The sequence below is a fragment of the Erythrolamprus reginae genome, unplaced genomic scaffold (assembly GCF_031021105.1).
Source record: "Erythrolamprus reginae isolate rEryReg1 unplaced genomic scaffold, rEryReg1.hap1 H_23, whole genome shotgun sequence".
Taxonomy (NCBI): Eukaryota; Metazoa; Chordata; class Lepidosauria; order Squamata; family Dipsadidae; genus Erythrolamprus; species Erythrolamprus reginae.
The window spans coordinates 411,271-435,075 of record NW_027248477.1 but is presented as its reverse complement, the minus strand read 5'-3'; the positions used below and the strand labels follow the sequence as shown (position 1 = coordinate 435,075).

General features: G+C 41.1%; 1 protein-coding gene across 2 annotated transcripts in view; it reads right to left on the bottom strand.

Annotated features, from left to right (window-relative positions):
• The window catches only part of LOC139155496 (NACHT, LRR and PYD domains-containing protein 12-like), a 41,174-nt gene that overhangs the window by 3,974 nt on the left and 13,395 nt on the right, over positions 1-23,805 (bottom strand). Inside the window, exons 7-14 of one of the 2 annotated variants that reach the window (XM_070730644.1) lie at positions 11,277-11,447; positions 7,909-8,079; positions 4,351-4,521; positions 3,552-3,722; positions 3,204-3,374; positions 2,844-3,083; positions 2,073-2,243; positions 1,724-1,894 (exon numbers count right to left, since the gene is read on the bottom strand). In XM_070730644.1, the coding sequence (XP_070586745.1) occupies positions 1,724-1,894; positions 2,073-2,243; positions 2,844-3,083; positions 3,204-3,374; positions 3,552-3,722; positions 4,351-4,521; positions 7,909-8,079; positions 11,277-11,447 (1,437 nt within the window). The remainder of the gene's footprint in view (positions 1-1,723; positions 1,895-2,072; positions 2,244-2,843; positions 3,084-3,203; positions 3,375-3,551; positions 3,723-4,350; positions 4,522-7,908; positions 8,080-11,276; positions 11,448-23,805) is intronic. The other variant, XM_070730646.1, reaches the window with a different exon arrangement.

Sequence of the window (23,805 nt, the reverse complement as noted above, 5' to 3'; positions counted from 1 at the left end):
ATCAAGAGCTCCATTTTTAGGAAAAGAGAATAGGGGTGGGGACTTTGGAAATAAAAGCACCCCAAGAGTGAAGGGAAAAGGCACGCTCTGGATTCTCCAAACCTTCCCTGAGCCAGGAAGCCTTCTTCATTCCCAATCCATTCCCTTTCCACTCCTGCATCCTTCTTACCCCCTTCCACCCCCTCGCTTCCTTTTTCTTGAAGTTCATTTCAAGGTGGGAGGGGAAAAAACAAATTAAAATGGGAAGGAGGCAAGGACAAAAAAATGGTGCATGGCTCCAAAACAGAAGGGCATTTCTCAGCCGCTTTCTAGGACTGAAAAGTTGAGGGGACTCAAGGAAGCAGCAACCGGCTGAGATGAAGATGATCCTACCACCCCCCACCATCCCATGCCACCTTCTTTCTCTCCCCCCCCCCAAATCTTCCCTCTCCCGGAAGAAAGGGACTAACCTTGAAAAAATGAAAAGTTTTGCTGCTGAGCTGAGAAAGCAGTAGCTGGGAAAGGTGTTGTTACAGAGTTAAAACAGTGAAAAAAATTTCCTTCCCTCATTCCTAACCTCCCCTTTTTTCTCCCCACCAGGTTTTTTTTAGCTTTGGTTCTGTTACCAAAAAGAGAAAATTCCCTTTTGTTTGTGAAGTCCCCCTCCTTTTTTCCCACTGAAGGACAGGAGAGGGCTGTTGCTCCCATAAGGCATACAAATCTAATAAATAAATAAATCAGTCCCAGTGCAGCATCTGTTCTCTCTCTCTCTCTCTCTCACACACACACACATAGAGTCTGAAATGTACTGATCCAGTAAGCAGTAGAGCAGCAGTGGCAAGAAAAGGAAGAAAGTGGTGCATCCAGGGGACCAGAGGCAGCTGTGGGCAGCAGTCACCCAAAAGCCCTGCAGAAGCCGATCACTCTTTCCACCTCTCTTTTATTCTTTCTTTTTCTCTCTTTCTCTCTTTCATTCTCTCTCTCCCCTCCCTTTCATTTACTTTCTTTCTCTCTCTATTCTGTCTTGTAGATGAGACTGCAGGATGCTTTATCTGGGATGGTCAATTTAGATCTGAAACATTTGAGAGTCAATGGAGAGGGGTGGAAGACACTCGCCCTCTTTCCTCTCTCACTGTTCGGACTGTGCAGGATGGCAATAAATGCAGAATTCGTTTCTAACTTACCTCATTGTCACTTCATGTCTTCCCATGATGTGTGACCGTGCCTCATGGGAAAAAAGTTGAACACAAAATGGAGACAGGTGCACAGTGCCGAAAACCTGCTTCTGCGCATGCACAAAAGAAAAAACTACAAAAATGCAAAAAAAACCACCCAAAAAATATGATGGTGCCAATAGACCAGCAACGACTGGTCTGTTTCACTAACATCATCATGACGTCACCAGCTGGTCGCTACAGGTTCAGGTGAACCAGTGCAAACCGGGAGGAACCCACCCCTGATGTGGGTTCTTGAAGAACAAACATAAGTTTCCTAATCTCTGGTTTTCCCTGGAAGAGGCTTCATGGTGGATTCCATCTCGATCTCTCCACCAAGCTTGTAGAGAATGGTCGAAAAAATTTAAATTGTTTTTCAAAGCAAACATGGAAGGCATTTCATAGGAATTGAAGGAAATATTGTTATGTGTTTGTCACTGAACTGTGCCTCCCATGATACTTTTCCGGAATTTTAACAATCAAAAAGGACCATTATGGCAATGAAAAACAAGTGAAAAAGCACCACTTACTTTAGCATCTCTATTGAACATTGTGGATGTTTCAGCCCCTCGTACAGAATTTCCAATGCTCCCTCATCTGGGTTCTTGACACACAAGCATATGTTTCTCAATTTCTGGTTTTCCCTGAATACCTCTGTAAGAGACCTCATGATGGATTCCTTGGCGATCTCTCCATTAAGCCTGCAGAGAACAGTTGAAAAAATTTAAATTGTTTTTTAAAACGAACGTGAAAGGGATTTCATAGGAATTGAAGGAAGTATTATTATTTGTTTGCAACTGAACTGTCCCTCCCATGATACTTTAACAGTCAGAAGGGATCATTATGCCAATGAAACAAAAATGAAAAAGAATCACTTACTCTAGCATTTCTATTGTACATTGTGAATGTTTCAACCCTTCACACAGAATTTCCATGGCTCTCTCATCTGGGTTCTTGTCGGTCAAGACGAACTCTCTCAATCTCTGGTTTTCCCTGAATACTTCTGTTAGATGCCTCATGGTGGATTCCTTAGTGATCTCTCCTTCAAGACTGCAGAAAACAGTTGAAAAAAATTAAACTCTTTTTCAAAGCAAACATGGAAGGCATTTCATAGGAATTGAAGGAAATATGATTATTCGTTTGCAATTGAGCTGTCCCTCTCATCAGAGGTGGGTTCCTCCCATTTGGACCAGTTCACCGGAACCGGTAGTGACCTGGTGGTGATGTCACACATCATATAACTGGTTAGGTCAATGCCAGTCTGTGGGCATTATATTTTTTAATTTTTTTTATTTTCTTCTTCTGAGTATGAGTGGAAGTTGGGTTTCCAGCACTGTGCATGTGGTCACCATCTTGTTTTTGGCTGCAACCCCCCCCCCGGCTTTTTTGTCACTGAACCTATGTGCCCATATGGCATGGGAGGAGCAAGATAAATTAGAACCCACCCTCAATGCGATCTCTCCATCAAGCCTGCAGAGAACAGTAAAAAAAAAATGAATTTTTTTTTCAAAGCAAGCATAGAAAGCATTTCATAGGAATTGAAGGAAATATGATTATATGTTTGCAACTGAACTGTCCCTCCTATGATACTTTAACAGTCAAAAAAGGACTGTTAGGGCAATGAAACAAAAATGAAAAAGCATCACTTACTCTAGCGTCTCTATGGTACATTGTGGATGTTTCAGGCCCTCACAAAGAATTTCCATTGCTCTTTCATCTGGGCAATAGAAGGACAAGCATAAGTATTGCAATCTCTGGTTTTCTCTTAACACCTCTGTAAGAGGCCTCATGTTGGATTCCTTGGCCATGTCTCCACCAAGCCTGCAGAGAAGAGTCCAACAAAGTGGAAATATTTCTTGAAAAACAAGCACGGAGAGCATGTTACTGCAACTGAAGGAAATATGATTATGTGTTTGCAACTGAACAGCTCCTCCCATGATACTTTTCCAGAATATTGCCCATCAAAGGACTATGACGCCAGTCGAACTGAAATGAAAAAGAATCACTTACACTAACGTTTCTATTATACATTGTGGATGTTTAAGCCCCTCACACAGAACTTCCATTGCTCTCTCATCTGGGTGATCGGGGTACAAGAATAAATCTGTCAATCTCTGGTTTTCCGTTAAGACTTCTGTTAGATGCTTCATGGTGGATTCTTTGGCATTCTCTCTATAAAGCCTGCAGAGAATTTTTTTAAAAAATAAATTGTTTTTCAAAGGAAATATGGAAAGGATTTCATAGGAATTGAAGGAAATATAATTATTTGTTTGCAATTGAACTGTTCCTCCCATGATAGTTTAACAGTCAGAATGGACCGTTATGCCAATGAAGCAAAAATGAAAAAGCATCACTTACTGTAGCATCTCTATCGTACATTGTGGATGTTTCAGTCCCTCCCACAGAATTTCCATTGTTCTCTCATCTTGGTTCTTGAAGGACAAGCCTAACACTCTCAATGTTTGGTTTTCCCTGAATACTTCTGTTAGATGCCTCATGGTGGATTCCTTGGTGATCTCTCCATCAAGACTGCAGGAAACAGTTGAAAAATTATACTATTTTTCAAAGCAAACATGGAAGGCATTTCATAGGAATTAAAGGAAATATGATTATATGTTTGCAATTGAACTGTCCCTCCCATCAGAGGTGGGTTTTTCCCATTTGGATTGGTTCACCAGAACCAGTAGTGACCTGCTGGTGATGTAATAATGACATCATGGAACCGGTTAGGTCAGTGCCAGTCTGTGGGCGCCGTCATGGTTTTTTATGTTTTTATTTTTAAATTTTATTTTATTTATTTTTTCTTCTGAGCATGTTCGGAAGCTGGTTTTCCAGCACCACACATGTGGTCACCATCTTGTTTTCAACTTTTCCCCCGAGACGAAACAAACCAGCAGCAAGATAAGTTAGAACCCACCCCTGATGCGATCTCTCCATCAAGCCTGCAGAAAACAGACCAAAAAATTTAAATTGTTTTTCAAAGCAAGCATGGAAGCAAATGGGAGGAACCCACCTCTGATGGGAGGGACAGTTTGTTTTATAGGAACTGAAGGAAATGTGATTATATGTTTGCAACTGAACTGCCCCTCCCATAATACTTTAACAGTCAAAAGGGACCGTTATGCCAATGAAACAAAAATGAAAAAGTATCACTTACTCTAGCAACTCTATTGTACTTTGTGGATGTTTCAGGCCCTCACACAGAATTTCCATTGCTCTTTCATCTGGGTTCTCAAAGGACAAGCATAAGTTTCTCAATCTCTGGTTTTCCCTGAATACTTCTGTAAGAGGCCTCATGGTATATTCATTGTCGATCTCTCCACCAAGCCTGCAGAGGAGAGTCCAAAATATTTAAATTGTTTTTCAAAGGAAATATGGAAGGCATTTTGTAGAAATTTGAAGGAAATATGATTACTGTATTTTTTGCAGTACAAGACACACCAGTGTGTAAGACACACCTAGATTTTAGAGGAGGAAAACAAGGGAAAAAGTTTTCTGAACCAAATGGTGTAGTATTAAATAGTGATAGTAATAGTAACCTCTCCAGCCACGAGTGGGTGGGTTTTTGACACCCAGTGTTTTCTGTGGGGAATGTCTCCCTCCCTCCCTTCCTTCTTTCCATCCCCCCTCCTTCCTCTCCACTTCTCTCTTTTGCTCCCTCTCTTTCCCTTTTCTTTCTTTTTCTCCACTTCTCTCTCTCTCTTTTCTCTCTCTCTCATTCTCTCCCTCCAGGCCTCTCTCATTTCTGTATAGCTCTCCCTCTGTCTCTCCCTTTTCTCTCTCATTTATTTCTCTCTCCCCCTTTTCCTCTCATTTCTCTCACTTTCATTTCTGTTTTTCTCTTTCTTTCCTCTCCCTCTCCCTTTTTCTTTCTCTCCCCTTCTCCCTCTCATTTGTCTCTCTTCTCCCTCTCTCAATCTTTCTCTCATGTCTCTCTCCTTTCTCTCTTTTGCCTTTATTTCCTCTACCTCATTCTTTCCCTTCATCATTTTCTCATTTCTTTCTCCCTTTCTCTCTCTCATTCCCTCCCCCTCTCACTTCCCCCCTCTTTTTTTCCATCCCTGTCTCCTCCCCCCCTTTGTGTGTGTGTGTGTGTGTGTGTGTGTGTTCATTCTTGAACTGTTTCAAAAAACAGGTGAGGGATGGTTTTTCTCTCTCTCTTCTTCTTTGGGTGTTTTTTACATTATGATTTACATTCTGACATTACATTTTCTCTCTCTTTTGTTTCTCTCTCTTTCCTCTCATTCTCTGCCTCCATTATTTTCTCATTTCTCTCTTTTTCTCCCCTTTTTTCTCTCATTTTTCTCTCACTTTCTCACTTTCATTTCTGTTTTTCTCTTCCCTCTCCCTCTTTTTCCTTCTCTCCCCTTCTCTCTCTCATTTGTTTGTTCTTCCTCTCCCTTGTTCTTTCCCTCCATCATTTTCTCATTTTTCTCTTTCTCCTTTTCTCTCTCTCACATTCCCTCCCCCTCTCACTTCTCCCCTCTCTCTTTATCTCTTGTCTCTCTGCCTCTATCTCTCTGGGGACCAGCCAGCAGCAGCATGTAGAAGGGGGGGAAAGTGGAGACATCGCTCCGGTCCCTTCAGCGCAGAATGAATGGAAAGGCAATTCCTTTCCCCTTCCCCTCTCGCCCCATCCAAGCATGTATTTTCTGGAGTATGGGAGTGCGGCTTGATTCACTCAGTTTGGTGAATTGACTCTTAACCTAGCAGTCCCTCAAAGCTCTGCTGGGTGGGAAAGGGCAGTTAAAAGAGAATCAGAATCCCTTCTGGTGAAAATGAGGAAGGATTATCTTTTCTCGTCCTCCAGTTTGTGGATGTTTCTCAACTCTCTTTTAAGATCATCCACTGCCGTTGAACTACAGGAAAGCCACTACAGCCATTGCTGACCGCTGAGAGAAGCCGGCCTCTCTCAGAAGTCAGCGGCAGTGGCAGCAGCCTTCCCTAGAGCGGCAGTGGTGGCTTCTCACATGCTTCGGTGGTGGCAGTCAGTGGCAGCAGCCTTTCCATAGTCCAGCAGTGGTGGCTTCTCGCACAGTTTGGCAGCGGCACCAGCAGCAGCTCTTTCTCCGCAGCTTTCTCATGTTTTGGCGTCCACAGTGGCAGCCAGCTGCCAAACTACATGAAAAGTTGCTGCCGCAGGACTACGGGAAGGCTGCTGCTGCTGCTGCTGCTGACCTTCACCCAACTCTCCCCCAGGCAACATTTGGTGGATAAGACACACACAGTTTTTGACACAGTTTTTTGAGGTAAAAAAGTGTGTCTTATACACCTAAAATATGGTATGTGTTTGCAACTGAATTTTCCTTCCCATGGTACTTTTCCAAAATTTAAACAGTTAAAAAGGACCATTATGGCATTGAAACAGAAATGAAAAAGCATCACTTACTATAGCATCTCTATTGTACATTGTGGATGTGTGAGGCCACTCATAGGAATTTGAAGAAAATATGATTATGTGTTTGCAACTGAACTGTCCCGGTTTGGACTGATTCGCCTGAACCAGTATTGACCTGCTGGTGATGTCAGAATGACATCAATGAACCAGTTTGGTCAATGCCCATCCTTGGACGCCACCATCTTTTAAAAAAAAATATTTTTTGGAATTAGCCATCTTGTTGTCTTCTCTCTCTTTTTTTTGGATTTTTAAAAAACTTTTATTTTTAATTTTTTTCTTCTTCTGAGGATGTGCAGAATTCGAGTTTCTGACACTGTGCATGTGGTTGCTATCTTGTTTTTGGCTTTTTTAATGTTTAATTTTGATTGTTTTTGGCACCACGCATGAGTGCCCATGCGGTGCTGGAGGAAGTGAACCAGCAGTAAGGTAAGTTATGACCCAACCCTTCCTCCCATGATACTTTTCTCAAATTTTAACAGTCAAATAGGACCATTATAGCAACGAAGCAAAAATGAAAAAGTATCACTTCCTCTAGCACAGTGATGGGCAACCTTTTTTTCCTCAGGTGCCGAAAGTGTATGTGTGTGCCCTATCATGCGTGCACAAGTGCCCACACCCATAATTCAATGCCTGGGGAGGGTGAAATCACTTCCCCCACCTCCTGGAGGCCCTCTGGAGGCCAGAAACAGCCTGTTTCTCAACTTCTGATGGCCCCAGTAGTCTCGTGTTCCATCCTCCCCAAGCTCCAAAGCCTTCCATGATGCTGGGGGAGGGTAAAAACACCCTCTACCACCCCCCTGGAGGCTCTCTGGAAGCCAAAAATGCCCTCCCAGAGCCTCTGGCCAAAAATCAAGTGGCCATCACAAACATGCATTTTGGAGCTGAGCTAGGGCAATGGCTCACGTGCCAGCAGATATGGCTCCATGTGGTACCTATGGCACCCATGCCATAGGTTCACCATCACTGCTCTAGCATCTCTATTGAACATTGTGGATGTTTGAGGCCATCACTGAGAACTTCCATTACTCTGTCATCTCAGTTTTTGAAAGAAAAGTATAAGTTTCTCAGACTCTGGTTTTCCCTGAACACCTCTGTAAGAGGCCTCATGGTGGATTCCTCTGTGGTCTCTCCACCAAGCCTGCAGAGAAGAGTCCAACAAAATAGAAATATTTCTTGAAAAACAAGCATGGAGAACATTTTACAGGAAATGTGGTTATGTGTTACCAAATGCACTTTCTCTGCCATGATACTTTTCCAGAATATTGCCCATCAAAGGACCATTATGCCAGTCAACTGAAATGAAAAAGAATAACTTACTCTAGCATCTCTATTGTACATTGTGGATGTTTTAGCCCCTCACACAGAACTTTCATTGCTCTCTCATCTTGGTTCTTGAAGGACAAGAATAACTCCCTCAATGTTTGGTTTTCCCTGAATACTTCTGTTAGATGCCTCATGGTGGATTCTTTGGTGATCTCTCCACCAAGCCTGCAGAGGAGAGTCCAAAATATTTATATTGTTTTTCAAAGCAAACATCGAAAGCATTTCATAGGAATTTGAAGGAAATATGATTACTGTATTTTTCAGATATAAGATGCTTCTTTTTCCTCCCTAAAAGAGGCCGAAAATTTTGGTGTGTGTTATACTCTGAATGTAGCTTTTTTCTAAGTTTTTTTTTCAGCCCTAATGAAGTGCTGACAATGTCCCCAGCTCTTACCAGCTTTTTCATTGTTATTGAAACAGATGTCCAAGTGCCGCCCCTATGTTGGTTGAGGCAGGCAGGATTCCCTTGGGTATCATTTGTTGGGGGGTCAAGGGAAAGGGAGGGTTTTGCCTTCTCTTTCTGCTGAAATTCCCCATGTACAATTTGTGGGCCACTGTGTGACACAGAATGCTGGACTCGGTGAGCTTTGGCCTGATTCAGCATGGCTGTTCTTATGTTCTTTTTGTTACTTTCTCTGAATGGTTTTTTAAGCCCTAAACAGGGGATAAAATATTGTGCTGAAGCTGACAAGACTAAGGATGTAGCCAGATGAATATCTGGTAGGCAGATTTCCCCCCCTATTCCCCCCCCCAAAAAAACTAAGGTGCATCTTATACTCTGGTGCATTTTATATTCCGAAAAATACAGTATGTGTTTGCAACTGAACTGTCCCTCCCATCAGGGGTGGGTTCCTCCTGGTTCGGATCAGTTCACACAAACGGGTAGTGACCCACTGGGGAAGTCATGATGACATCACGGAATGGTTCGGTTGGTTTTTTTTAATTTATTTTTTTCTTCTGAGTATGTGCATAAGCCATGTTTCCAGCACTGTGCATGCTGTCACCACCTGTTTATTGGCTTCTTCGTCTCTCTTTTAAATTTTTTTTCTGATTTTTTAAAAAAAATTCTTTTCAGCATGTGCAGCAATCAAGTTTATAGCACTGTGCTTGCGGTCAATATAACAAGTCCAAATTTGTATCAAATTATACCGGTAATGTAGTTAATTAACTAAGAACGACAGTGGAAGATATACAGATTAGGGAAAAATGCTACTATTTTTGGGAATTTTCAATGGAAGATACTTTTCTTGATAATATGATAATTATTATTTATTAGATTCGTATGCCACCCCTCTCTGCAGACTTATAATTTGTATAATTAGCTCCAGGCTGTGGGCAGAGTTTGCCTCAAGTATTGCATTCTAACCACTTTGCCACCAGAGCTCCTTTTTCTTTAATTTTTACACAATATTTTTTCACTTTCTCTGAATGTACAACAAAAGATCTCTTCTTCCCCATTCTCTTATCTATAATAAATTTTTTCATGTCTCTGTTCAGCAAAAATGCATTACGTGTTAAGGAACACCAACATAAATGTTTTCAACTTCACCAAAGAAAACAACTTTACACTTCTTCCCTTTCCTTTGACCTTTAATATTTTTAAATAGTCTTATAGAGCTTGATTTTGTTTCATTTGCTCTTTATTTCTTTCAGAAAACCCTTCAAAACTTTAACTTCTTTAAACCAAAAATAAAAATAAAAACCCATCTGTTATTCTTTTGTTTTGCTATTTGTGTATTAGTTAATAAAGAGCTGATTTCATTTGTGTATCTAGGGTAACATATTTTTCCATATCATTGTTGTCCAATTGTCTCTCCTATATCTCATATATCTTTTCTTCCATCCATATATCTTTTCCTCTATTCTTCATTGACGTCTTTTATTTTTATATCTTTTCTTCTATCCTTTCCTTGATATATTATTATTATTATTATTATTATTATTATTATTATTATTATTATTACTATTATTATTTGGATTTGTATGCCGCCCCTCTCCGCAGACTACATGTTTATTCTCTTCAGTGTGTATTGGACAAAATAAATAAAATAAAATAAACCACAATTACAGTTTTATCCAGTAAAGCTTCTTCTTCCTCTTACATAAACTCTTTTAAATCCAGATTTATGATAGTGGACAATCTTAAGAGTAATTGAGTACATTATTCCCAAATATCCTTGATTTTTTCCAGACTATTTTCCTCTACTCTGTCCCTTCTCCTTTAATTATAATTTAAAATTTTTTTTAGTTACCTCTGGTGTCCAACCTTCAAAGTTCCATTTTACCATTTTCCCCAATCAACAACATTTTCCACAGGAAGATTTCTTGTATTTAATTTCAAAATCTTCATATATTCTAAATAACAAAATTTCTTTTGGTGAGGAATGAAGGAGAATCACCCAGTGTAATCAAAGTTCTGAATTCTGAAGGATCCTAACATGCAGAAATAAGTTAACAAGCAATTTACATAAATGATTAAGAAAGGAAATTTGCCCAAACAGGACTGACAATAACTTTTGCACAGGTAGGCAAACTTTTATCACCCAGGGCTCTAAATCTCCTCATGGGGAGCTATTCTTTGGAGTGCTTGGAGATGATTCTGAGTCCTCTTTTTGTTCAGAGAGAAGTTGCCAGTGCTTCACTGGAAGTTTAGTAAATGCAAAGTATTCAATGATAACAATAATCAAAATGTTACATATAGGAAGGCAAGTCTTCCTAGATGGAAATTAAAATCTTTAATGTAGATTAGCAATTACCTTGCAAATCAATATTTATATTAAAGCAAATTCCCAAAATCCCAAGGAGAAGAAATTTTCAGGGATCTTTACTGTATTAAAGGAAGTTAGTGAAAAATTGAACGTTCAAGAAGTGATGACAATATGACATAAGCCACCTAAATAACAAAAAGTTTGCAATAAATTTCAGACAAAATCTTATCAAAATGTGTAAACAAAATTAAAGTATATGAGAATTCTCAAAGAATGACCAAACATTATAGACCTATAAATCTACATACAGCTGCAAATTTTTAAATCAGTGTAATTACTGTCATATCTGCACGTTGCTGAATGAACATTTATAAACTTCTGAACTCATTCCTAGGAACTGACTTTCTCCCTCAAAAATTACACCACTTGCTAGATTCTCGGCAGTTAACAGATGAGAAAGTATCTCACATCCCCCCAGAAAACTGTCTTTATACCATTCTGCTTATAATCACAGATAGAATTGTATCTTAGAAAACAGAAGAGAAGAGAATATGGTTAAACGTCACAACTGTAATTTTTTTTCTATGAATACTTTTCCAGAATTCAAGAGAAAGTAACACATACCAAACTGTAAAAATAATACTGATCACTCACCCTAGTATTTCCACTTTACAGTCTTGATGTTGGAGCCCATTACACAGCAGTTCCATTGCTCTCTCATCTGATTCCTTGAGAAACAACTGTAAATGTTTCAATCTCTGATTTTTCCTGAAGACTTCAGTAAGATGCCTGCTGCAGGACTCTGTGAAGGACCATCTACTTAAGCTGCAAATGCAGAAGAATTCGAATTATGCCGTCTCATTAGTAATAGCAGATATAAAAATAGATGGTATAGATAATAATTATTAAAAGCAATTAAAACAAAAGCAATAATTATGGCATTTAATCCACAAATCTAAAGTATCATATGGTTAGGTATGTACACTACATTAAAATTACCCTATAAATAATATATAGATCATGTTAAAGTAAAAAAATAAGTTGTAGAATGCAAATCTTGGATTTGGCACATTTCATGTGTGCAGTTGTAATCTAAAATGTATTCCAATTAGAATGAAATTCTAAATCTAATTTCCTTTTAAAATAAGAAGTTAATTTAAACCTTAACATATATTCTCACAAAGGAAAAGGGCTATGGCCAACATTGCAGTGGTATGGAGTTCCCTCCACTCCATGGGAAGCCCCAAATCCCAGCTGTTTGGAGACCTGGAACTGACTAGAACCAGGCCAGATCCAAAGAGAGGCACCAGTCAGTGGTCCAGAAGGGCTTGGAAACCTACCTCCCCCCCAGGGAGCTGGCATCAACTTCTCAGCCAGCAGCTGAGAAAGACAACCCTTTCATCATTAGCTGGGATGGCCACAATCGAACTGATTGATTGACAAGATTGTGGATTATCTGGGTGACAAATCTAAGGTGTGCTGGAGAGGGGTGAAGAAGTGCAAAATATTAAGACAATTGAATTACAAGAACTAGGGGGGAGAGGGAGAAAGGAGGCGGAGAATAGAGAGGAATCAATATCGGATGAAAATATACAAGAACCGGAGATCAGATATAAACGACCAAACAATGGCAAAGAAGGGGCAACTACAAGGTCTAGAGCAGGAGGTAGAGAGTGGAACTAAGAAAATAACTACAGATGAAGAACTATCACTAATATCCATAAACATCAATGGTATAAATGCTTTACAGAAAAGGAATAAAATATGGCACAAATTGGCTAAAAGCAACCCAGATATAACCTGTCTCCAGGAAGTACACATCAAGAAAGATCAGCACTCAGTCTTAGAATGTCCAAAACTAGGTAAACTTTTTGCTTCCCTAGCCCCAGTTAAGAAATGCGGAACTGTAATTTATGTCAAACCATGATTAAATCCCAAATTACTATACTCTGATGAAGAAGGAAGGATCTTGGCAATACAAATAAACAAAGGAAACACCCCCACAGTAATAATCTCAATATACGCTCCAAATAAAAAACAGGCTGAATTCTATGCTAAAATACACAAAATTCTATTAGACATTGACTCAAAAAAATTTGTAATAGTTGGAGATTACAACTCGATAGCGGATAGAAAAAAAGATTACAAAAGCAGTAACAAGAAAAAAGCTAGAAAAACTCTTCCACATACCTTCAAACATATGGTAGAAGAATTCTTATTGAAAGACACGTGGAGATCTTTACACCCAAATAATAGATACTATACATATTTTTCATACCCACATAAGTCGTGGTCAAGAATAGACATGGCGTGGGCCAACCAAGAATTCACTCAAAATATTACAGAATCAGAGATCCTCCCTAACACTTGGGCGGACCACAATCCAATTTGGCTAAAATGGACGGAGCAAGAAAGATCTATTAGGAAAAGGTGGTCATTAAACCAATCCATTATTAAGGAAAAGGAATATACACTAAAAATGGAAAAGGAATTAAAATATTTCCTAGAAATAAACGATAATGGCGAAACAAATAAAGCCAACTTATGGGACACTACGAAGGCCTATATCAGAGGCTTATCGATAGTATACGTAGCGGGTAAGAATAAGCAAAAGAAAAGTGAAATGCAAAAACTGACTCAAAAAATTACCACTTTAGAAGAAGAACTTCATAAAAATCCATCTGACCCAAAAACACTAAAAGAACTGAATTTGACAAAACACAAGGTGAACTTATATAATCAGGAGGAACTGGCACAAAAAATTAGAAGCCAAAAACAAAACTTTTTCGAAAATGCCAACAAGCCTGGGAGATGGCTAGCGTGGAAACTAGCCTCTCAACAATCAGATAGATATATTGAAGGTTTAATTGACTCGCAGGGGGAAAGACAAACACAGGAATAAAAAAAAAAATTATAGCTGAACAATTCTATTCCAATCTATACAACCAAGAACAGGTGGAGGAAAGTAAAATTAATGACTACCTAGAACAAATAGAATTACCAAAAATTTCCGAAGATCAAAAAACAAAATTAAATGACAAAATTACGATAACTGAACTTAGGCAAATTCTTGGTAAACAAAAAAAACAATAAATCTCCCGGACCGGATGGGATACCTTTTGAGTTATACAAGACTTTACAAGGAATATTAGAGACATATATGTTAGAACTATTTAATGATATCCTATCGGGCGGGAATATACCAGAGTCCTGGAAGCACGCATACATTACTTTAATTCCTAAAAGTGAATCTGAAAAATCCCTAATCCAAAACTACAGGCCAATTACCCTCCTCCACACTGACTACAAAATTTTAGCGGCAATTATTTCTGAAAGATTAAAACCAATCTTAAATCAAATTATCCACACTGACCAAAGCGGTTTTCTCCCGTACAGACAAATCAAAAATAATACTAGAACGATACTGAATGTAACTGAATATTACGATGTACAGATTGGAAGACAAGCTGCATTGGTCTTTGTGGATGCGGAAAAAGCGTTCGATAAAATTAACTGGAGATATTTCATACTGCAGATACAAAAAATGAATTTTGGAGATCAATTAGTGGGTTTAATTAATACATTATACTCGCAGCAAAAAGCTAAAATAATAATTAATAAAGAAATGACTGAGGAAATACAAATTAGAAAAGGTGTAAGGCAAGGATGCCCGCTGGCACCATTGATTTTTATAACAGCATTAGAAGCATTACTGATTAAGATACGAAACAACTCGAAAATAAAAGGATTAAAAACCAAAAATGAGGAATTTAAGTTACAAGCTTATGCGGATGATATGGTATTCATTCTGGAAGACCCACTGATATCAGGCAAATATTTATTAAAAGAAATAGATGACTTTGGAGCAGTGGCAGGGTTAAAAATAAAAAAAAATAAAACTAAGATAATAGTTAAAAATATGACTTTAAATCAAAGACTAGAACTAGAAAATGAACTGGAAATCCAAATTGCTCCAAAGGTAAGATATTTGGGAATAATTCTCACAGCCAAATGTAGTACCATATACAAAGACAATTATGAAAAATTTCTACAAATGACAAAAACAAATTTGGATAAATGGGCCAATCTCCAACTTTCATTTCTTGGAAAAATCGCAGTGATAAAAATGAATATAATCACTAAGATTCTTTTTCTCTATCAGACAATACCCATAAAATTACCCAGGAAATTTTTCGATTCACTAAAGAAGTTCACCCATCAATTTATTTGGAGCAAAAAGAAAGCCAGGCTAAAATACAAACACCTACAGGACCACAGGAGCAGAGGAGGGATGGGAGTGCCGGACTGGAAGCTATATTATAAAGCTGCATCATTAAATTGGATAAGAGAATGGATCACCTTAAGGGATAAAAGAATACTAGCCTTGGAAGGCTATAACCTGGAATTTGGTTGGCACTCATATTTAATTGGGAAAAAGGGTAAATTACTTACACACTTCGAACAGCATTTTGTGAGAAAAAGTCTAATAGAAATGTGGCAATCAGTGCAAAAGTCCCAATACTTGCAAACACCAAGATGGCTCTCACCGAATGAGGCCATTACATATCCCAAGACAATGATCCTAAAGAATAAGATAACATATGATCAATTATTAAATGAAAATGATACACTAATTTCTAAATCGGACCTCCAGGACAAAGGGATCAAATTGGACTGGATTCAATATTACCAAATTAGATCCAAATACAAAGAGGACAGGGAAAGGCAAGGATTCCAGAAAATGGGCACATTTGATAAAATACTATTGGGCGTAGATTATAAACAAATTTCTAAAATCTATAAATATTTGCTTTACCAAGAACTTGCCAAGGAGGAAGTTAAAGGTAACATGATAGAATGGGAAAAAATTTGGGCAAATAATTATAAAATAACACTTTCAATTCCATACAAAGAGAATATATACAAGATGTTCTACAGATGGCATCTTCCCCCAGCCCGTCTATCTAAAATGTACCCAAAATTGTCCCCCATCTGTTGGAAGTGCCGGGAAAAACCAGGCACTTACTATCATATGTGGTGGACATGCCCAGTAGTCAGACAATTTTGGGGGGAAATCCAAAATATGATTGAAGAAATTGTAAAAAAAGGAAATAAAAATAAGACCAGAACTCTTCTTATTAGGAATATTCAGACAACACTTCTCAAAACATGACAGACATCTAATATTACATATCACAACAGCGGCTAGAATTATGTATGCCCAATCATGGAAAGAGGAGCTCCCTCCCACAATCTGCAGTGTGATGAATAAAATCTACCAGGTGGTTGAAATGACAAAGCTGACCTATGAGTTACAAGATAGGGACATGGAAGACTTCCATAAAAGCTGGGACAGGTGGTATATCTGGGTTGCCCCCCAAAAAATAATAAATTAGAACTAAATTATAACTTATCTAAATTAAAATTAGGAACCTCAATACCAAATTCAAAAGTAACAAATTCAATTACAATTTATACACTTTAAGACACTATAGCACCATTATACCATTGAAGGATAGATATATGAATGATAAAATGTTATGAAGAATTGGAAATGTATATATGCAATTGATGTATAACAAAGTAATAAAAGGACTAGACTTAAGCTGCACACTAAATGTACTACTCTTAGAGTAGTTTAAATGTAAATAACAATATCAAAATGTAATTGATAAAGCAGAGTGCTTTATTTTTATTTTTCTTAATTTCACACCTTTTTCTTCTCTTACTCTTTTTCCTCTCTCTATTTAAATTTTGTGTACGTTGTGTTGTACTATATGTATTGTAATTGTGTGATTTTATTGTAAATATTTAATAAACTTTATATATATATATATATATATAAAAGAAGTGCTAAAGTTGGTGAGTGTTTGGCAGATTTAATGATTAAAAGAAGAAAATTAAAACTTAAAGGATTTCAAAATGGAGCAAGTGGCTATCTAGCAATTAGAAAGATCATAGAGAGATTTAAAGGAGCAGGATTAAACTTTGAGAATGTTCTTATAAATGACCTGGTGGAAGTTAAAGTGAGTGGGATAAATAAAAATGTGAAGAAAACATTTTATAAGTGTTAAGTGGATTTAAAATACAGATATTTTTTTAAAAAAATAGAGCTGTTTTGTTATATTGGGAATTGACAATGTCAAATGCTGGTTAAAAGAAAATACAACAGCAGTTTATGAAAGCATGTTTATGCTAACAACTGGAGACTGACCTTGACTAGAAGAAGATATCTAGGAGTTTAAAAGAATTTAAAAGCAGTTTGTAAACTGTTATTGTATTTGATGGTGTAATATTTGGTGATAGAAGATGATTTTGAATTGGACTGGATTGAAATACCTAGAGACCACCATTCCCTGTAAGCTGCGCGCGCTCCAAAATACCCCCACGCGCACCCTTTTCCTCGGTCGCGCGCTTGGGGGGATGGGCGGGGAGGCGCAGGCAGTAGAAGGGAGCCGCGGCTGGCTGCCCCCCGCCCGCCCCGCCGCTCTTTCTCCTCCGCTGCAAGAGAGGCGGGGCAGGCGTTCTCCGGAGGCTGGCGGGCACGCGGGCTGGTGCGCGCTCTCCCCATCTCCCTGCCTGCCTGCCCGCCCGCCCGCCCGCCCGAAACATTCAAATTAAGAGCGAAGGGTTTTCTTATTTTGAATGTTCTGGGCCCGGCTGGCAGGGAGATGGACAGAGCGCGCGCCGGCTGCCGCCCGCCTGCCCGATCTGCCTCTCTTTCTCCTCCGCTGCAAGAGAGGCGGGGCAGGCATTCTCCGGAGGCTGGCGGGCGCGCAGGCCGGTGCGCGCTTTCCCCATCTCCCTGCCCGCCTGCCCGCTCGCCCGGAACATTCAAAGTAAGATCAAAGGGTTTTCTTATTTTGAATGTTCCAGGCCGGCTGGCAGGGAGATGGGCAGAGCGCGCACCGGCCCACTCGCCCGACATTGTAAATCACTTTTGCCAGCCTCCGGAGAACGAGAGTGAGAGCGACAGACCAAGATAGAGAGAAAGTGAGAAAGAGAAAGAGAGAGAAAGAGGGGGGAGAGAAAGAGATAGCAAGAGAGAACGAGAGAGGGAACGAGTGAGAGAAAGTAAACAAGAGAGGGAAAGTGAGAAAAAGAGAGAGAGCAAGAGGGGGAGAGATAAAGAGAGAAGGAAAGAAAGAAAGAAAGAGATGAGAGAGGAAGGAAGGAAGAGAGTGGGAGAGAGGAAGAAAGCAAGATAAAGAAAGAGAGAGAAAGAAAGAAAGAAAGAAAGAAATGAGAGAGGAAGGAAGAGAGTGAGAGAGGAAGAAAGAGAGAGAGAGAAGAGTGGAAGCAAGAGAGAGAGAAATGATAGAAAAAACAGGACAAAAAAAGAGAAATGAGAAAATGATTGAGGCAGAGAATGACAGGAAAGAGAGAGAAACAGAGAGAGAAGTGACTCTTGATTTAAAGCATATGGTAAAAGCACTTAAATAATAACAGAGAGAAAAAACCAGCCCTCACCTGTTTTTATTAATAGTTTTGCTGGTTGTTTTAGTTTTAATAGTAATGGATTTTGGTTTTTTAAAATTATTAATTTCTTTTAATAAAAAAGAAAAGATTTATTTATTTATTTATCTATTTATCTATTTATTTATTTATTTATACTTCTATGCCGCCCAATCCCAAAGGGACTGTCACTCAGACACTATACTTTTCCGCCCACACCGAAAAAAAATTAGAGGGAACATTGCTAGAGACTATATGGACTTGAAGGACTATATAGATTTGTGATGAAATAAAAATTTGTGAATTATGAATAGTCAATTTGTGAATTGACAATATGGAGATGTATGTTTATAAAAAACTAGCCAGGATGTTAAAATACATTTATGAAGATTTTAAAAATTGTATTTTGGAATTTAGATGTGAAAAGAAAACAGAAAAGGACCTGAAACATAAGGACACTTAGAATTAACACTGGTGGGAAACGAAGATGAAGAAAAAGAACAAGGAGATTACAAAGATGAAAAGAGAACTGAAGAGAAAAAACAGATTGATTTACTGTGATTTACAGTAAAAAGAAAAAGGAATAGGAAATTGAAAATAAAAGACAGATTGATGATTATATCGGAAGACTTACATTTGTTTCATTGTCTCTGTCTCCCTCTTCTCCTTTCTTTTCATCCCTGTTAAAGGGTTGTTATCTGCACCTCATATTTCCTGCTCTGTGCTGTATGCTATTGTTCAGTGCAAAAAACCGTACCTCTTATAGCAAAAAACCCCTCATGTTCCATCGGGTCACGGACCCCTTTGGCCCAACGCAATATTTGAGAAGCACTGTTTTAAAGAAACAGTAAATACAATGATCCCTCAGTGATGATGGATAACTGTCCTATGCAATCCTGTCTAACATATGGTTTGTCAATACAAGTGAGGTCAATAATAAGATAATGGTTGTCACAGAGGTCCTGAAATCTGGAGTAACACTAGATCTCATCCCAAGACCTGGCCTACTCTTAGATTGGGAGCTCCACCACAGTCAAAGAATGAAATGCAAGTCACACATGCTGGGCAGCAACTATCCCCAGCCTGTCCCTAAAATTTCATGTAATGGTACTTACAACCAGGTGTCAACAAAGAGGCACAATTAAAGAAATAGAAGGGAAGACCGATAAGATCGAAGTGAGACTTCATACCTCAGAAAATAGAACTACAAATATTAATAGAGATCTCGAAGAAGCTGTTATCAATCTAGAAGTAGAGAAATCAAAACATTCCAGAAAACAAAGAAGAAAGCCTTTCTGAAATCATGGCAGAGATTATTGTGGGCATAACAAACTCAACCCCTCAGAGAGCACTGAGGGAAATGTCCATAATCATTAATTTGCGAGGGAGGTACATGTGCATTGAGGGGCGAAGTATATAATTTGGCAAGGGAGAACACAGTAACATATATAGAGAAAGAAATAATTGTCCTGAAGCAAATAACCAGATGGGTAAGGGAGAAAAGGGCTTCCTTTTTATAAGCACAGAATAACCTTTCGATGGTTAATACCGGAGGGACTCCTCATCACGTTTCTTGAAAAAGAACATAGGATCAACTCAGTACAGGGGGGTCATAGAATTCTTCAATCTCCACATCAAAGATAGAAGATCTAGATCCAAAGGAGGGAATGGAGAAAGAAGGAATAAGTCATGATGAATTAGGTTCAGAAGAACTCCCCTCCCAAACAGAGATAGGTCAGATTCAAGAGATTAAACAATTCCAGGATGATGGAGGACAAGGCACGACAACAAGATCTAAAACAGGGGCAAAGAAAGAAAACTAAAGGAAATCATTCTAAGATAAAGTCAACAGAAGAAATAAAGTTAATATCAATGAACATTAATGGATTAATGGAAAAAATATTTTACATACTCATTAAGTGTAATCCAGTCATTATTTGTCTACAAGAAACCCACATCAAAAAAGATCAATCAGATTGGAAGATATAGTCAAAGATCCTATGATCGCGTGGGCTAAAAACGTCCAACATAACATACACTTAGCAGACTGGGAGAAATCATGGAGTATTATTTGTAAAATCACACTGTCAGCCGCATATAAAGAAAACTATCATAAACTTTTTTACAGATGGCACATGCCCCCATCAAGACTTACAAAGATTTACATGAAATTAAATGATACCTGTTGGAAATGTAAGAAACAGACAGGCACTTTTTTGTGGTGGTCCTGCCCCAAAATTCAAAAATTATGGAAAAATACTCTTAGATGGCTTACAAAAATTATAAAGGAGGAGATAGAACTCACACCAGAAGGTATGCTTCTATGCAGTGAAGGGCTGCCAAAAATTTTACTACCACCCTGTGGGCGTGGCTTATGCAGGACACCCTGCATTTTCTTTCAACATCTTTCAGTGCAAATTGGGTGCTCTGAGGTGGAGCTCCATTTTGCTTCTAGAAATCTGGAAAAGACAATACCCAAAACAAACGCTTCCTCTTATGACACATATAATCACTGCGGGAAGAATTTCAATTGCACAAATGTGGAAAAAAGATCAGACCCCACCCGAAAATGTAATAATGGAAAAAATCTATAGATGCGCAGAAATGGACGAAATGACGAACGCAATCAAAGGAATAAAAAGTAAAGAAACCAAAGACACATGGCACAAATGGCATGAATGGATCTGGAATAAAAACAAAATTTAACAATACAGAGCATCAGTGTATATATAGGTAAAAACTAGCATTTCATAATACCGTGTTTCCCCGAAAGTAAGACAGTGTCTTACTTTCTTTTTACCCCCAAAACCCCCACTACGTCTTACTTTCGGGGTATATCTTACATTGGAAAGGAGGCGGGCGAAGGAGGGCGCAGCTCCGGCCGCTCACCTCGGAGCCGGTCGGCCTCGCTGGCCGCTTGCAGCCAAGCCACCGGCGCCACCGCCTCCTGCTGGCCGCCCTCTTTCGCCCAGCGTCGCTTCAGAAGCTGCCGAACGCCGTCAGGGGGGCGCTTGGCGACCTCCTCTCCGCTCGCCAAGCACCCCCCTGATGGCATTCGGCGGCTTCCGAAGCGACGCTGGGCGAAAGAGGGTGGCCAGCAGCGGCGGAAGGTGAGAGGTGCATCTTCGATATGCCGGAGAGCCGGAGAAGGGGACGTCCGGACCCCCCACCCCCAGCAGAAGCCAAGGGGGGGGGTCCTTTCAAGCGGCGCTGGGCGAAAGAGGGCAGGCGGCCAGCAGCAGAAGGCGAGAGGTGCCTCCTTCTCCGGCTCTCCGGCAGATCGAGCATGCAAAGAGGCACCTCTCACCTTCCGCCGCTGCTGGCCGCCCTCTTTCGCCCAGCTTCGCTTCGGAAGCCACCGAACGCCGTCAGGGGGGCGCTTGGCGACCGCCTCTCTGCTCGCCAAGTGCTGCTCGCCAAGCGCCCCCCTGATGGCGTTCGGCGGCTTCCGAAGCGACGCTGGGCGAAAGAGGGCGGCCAGCAGCGGCGGAAGGTGAGAGGTGCCTCTTCGCGCGCTCGATCTGCTGGAGAGCCGGAGAAGGAGGCACCTCTCACCTTCTGCTGCTGCTGGCCGCCCGCCCTCTTTCACCCAGCGCCGCTTGAAAGGACCCCCCTCCTTTCCACCCCTTGTCGCCCGAGACAAGGGGCAGCGAGGCAGGGAAAAAGGCGGTGGCTTCTGAGAACATGTTGCTGTTATTTCGTTGACAGAAAGCCTGCAGCGACGCACATCGGAGCAGTAAATGGAATTACTACTCGGGATACAATCTTGCGCCCGGAGCGCCTCTTTAGCCCCAAAGCTGTTTCCCTGCAAGTGAGCGGATGTGCACCATCCGCTCACTTGCAGGTTTCTCCTTTGTTGGGGAAGTCGTGCAGGCTGCCAAGCCGAGAACAGGGTGCGAACTCGGGGGAGCGGGACAGGTGGCCGACGTCCGCGCTCGGTTGCCAGACCCTCGGTTGCCACACAGGTAATGTGACTCTTCCGGCTCGGGACTCTCTTTTTTTTTTTGCGCTTTTCTTTTCTTTGCAACCGGCCGTGAAGGAGAAAGAAAGAGGTCGGGTTGTGTGAAAGAGGCCGGGGTTGGGGGAAGGGGAGAGATAAGATGTGTTTGGGGTTTTTTTGCAACGCCGCTCCGTTGGGGAAAGAGGGAAGGTGGTTCGCTCGCAGTTGGGGCTGAACAGAAGTGCGTGGAGAAGCCCAACCTTGGGGTGGGGTGGGGGAGAAGGGAGAACAAGGAGGGCCATTGTGCATTGCCAGGTGGTGGGGTCTCCCCCAGTTCAAAAGGTGCCTTGGCTGGAAGAGTAGCTGGTTTCCAGGGCATAAACTGGCTCACTTCCGGGGATGGTGCACATCCGTTCACTTGCAGGGAAACAGCTTTGGGGCTAAAGAGGCGCTCCGGGCGCAAGATTGTATCCCGAGTAGTAATTCCATTTACTGCTCCGATGTGCCTCGCTGCAGGCTTTCTGTCAACGAAATAACAGCAACATGTTCTCGGAAGCCACCGCCTCTTCCCCTGCCTCGTTGCCCCTTGTCTCGGGCGACAAGGGGTGGAAAGGGGGGGGTCCTTTCAAGCGGCGCTGGGCAAGAGGGCGGGCGGCCAGCAGCAGAAGGTGAGAGGTGCCTCCTTCTCCGGCTCTCCGGCAGATCGAGCGCACGAAGAGACACCTCTCACCTTCCGCCGCTGCTGGCCGCCCTTTTTCGCCCAGCGTCGCTTCGGAAGCCGCCGAACGCTGTCAGGGGGGCGATTGGCGAGTGGCACTTGGCGAGTGGAGAGGCGGTCACCAAGCGCCCCCCTGATGGCGTTCGGCGGCTTCCGAAGTGACGCTGGGCGAAAGAGGGCGGCCAGCAGCGGTTGAAGGTGAGAGGTGCCTCTTCACGTGCTCGATCTGCCGGAGAGCCGGAGAAGGAGGCACCTGTCGCCTTCTGCTGCTGGCCGCCCGCCCTCTTTCGCCCAGCGCCGCTTGAAAGGACCCCCCCCCCCTTGGCTTCTGCTGGGGGTGGGGTGGGGGTCCGGATGCCCCCTTCTCCGGCTCTCCGGCATATCGAAGAGGCACCTCTCACCTTCCGCCGCTGCCCGCCCGCCCCCTTTCGCCCAGCGCCGCTTCGGAAGGCCGGAACCCTCCCTCCCTCCGCAGACCCAGAGATAAAGGAGGCGCGGAGCGGGGAGAGCCGCCTGGCAGAGCGCTTGCAGGCGGCGGGGGGGACGACGGCAGGGGGGACGTATGTCGAGGTTCTACTGTACCCCCGTGTTTCCCCGAAAGTAAGACATATGTCTTACTTTCGGGGTACGGCTTATATTAGCCGACCCCCCTGAAACCGCCGATACGTCTTACAATCAGGGGTGTCTTACTATCGGGGAAACACGGTAGTATAGGGATAAATGAAACAACCATTTATGATTAATTACTATCCTCTATAGAATCAGGAACATTTATGTTTGTTTCATATATGTGGATGTACATAGCCTAATGTAAAACAAAGTGTAACAAATGGCAAACTTAAAATGTAATAGATATGGATTATGACCTGTTTAACAATGTATATATGACAAATATCTTTTTTTAAAAAAATCAATTATTTTTTTTAAAAAAACAGATCAATCTCTTACAATGTTCAGACCTGGGTTCATGTTTTGTCAGCACAGCCTCAGTTAAAAAGGGTGGGGGGTAAATCCCAAACTAATATACAGTTATGAGGAAGGTAGATTTCTTATAATTCAAATAACCATAA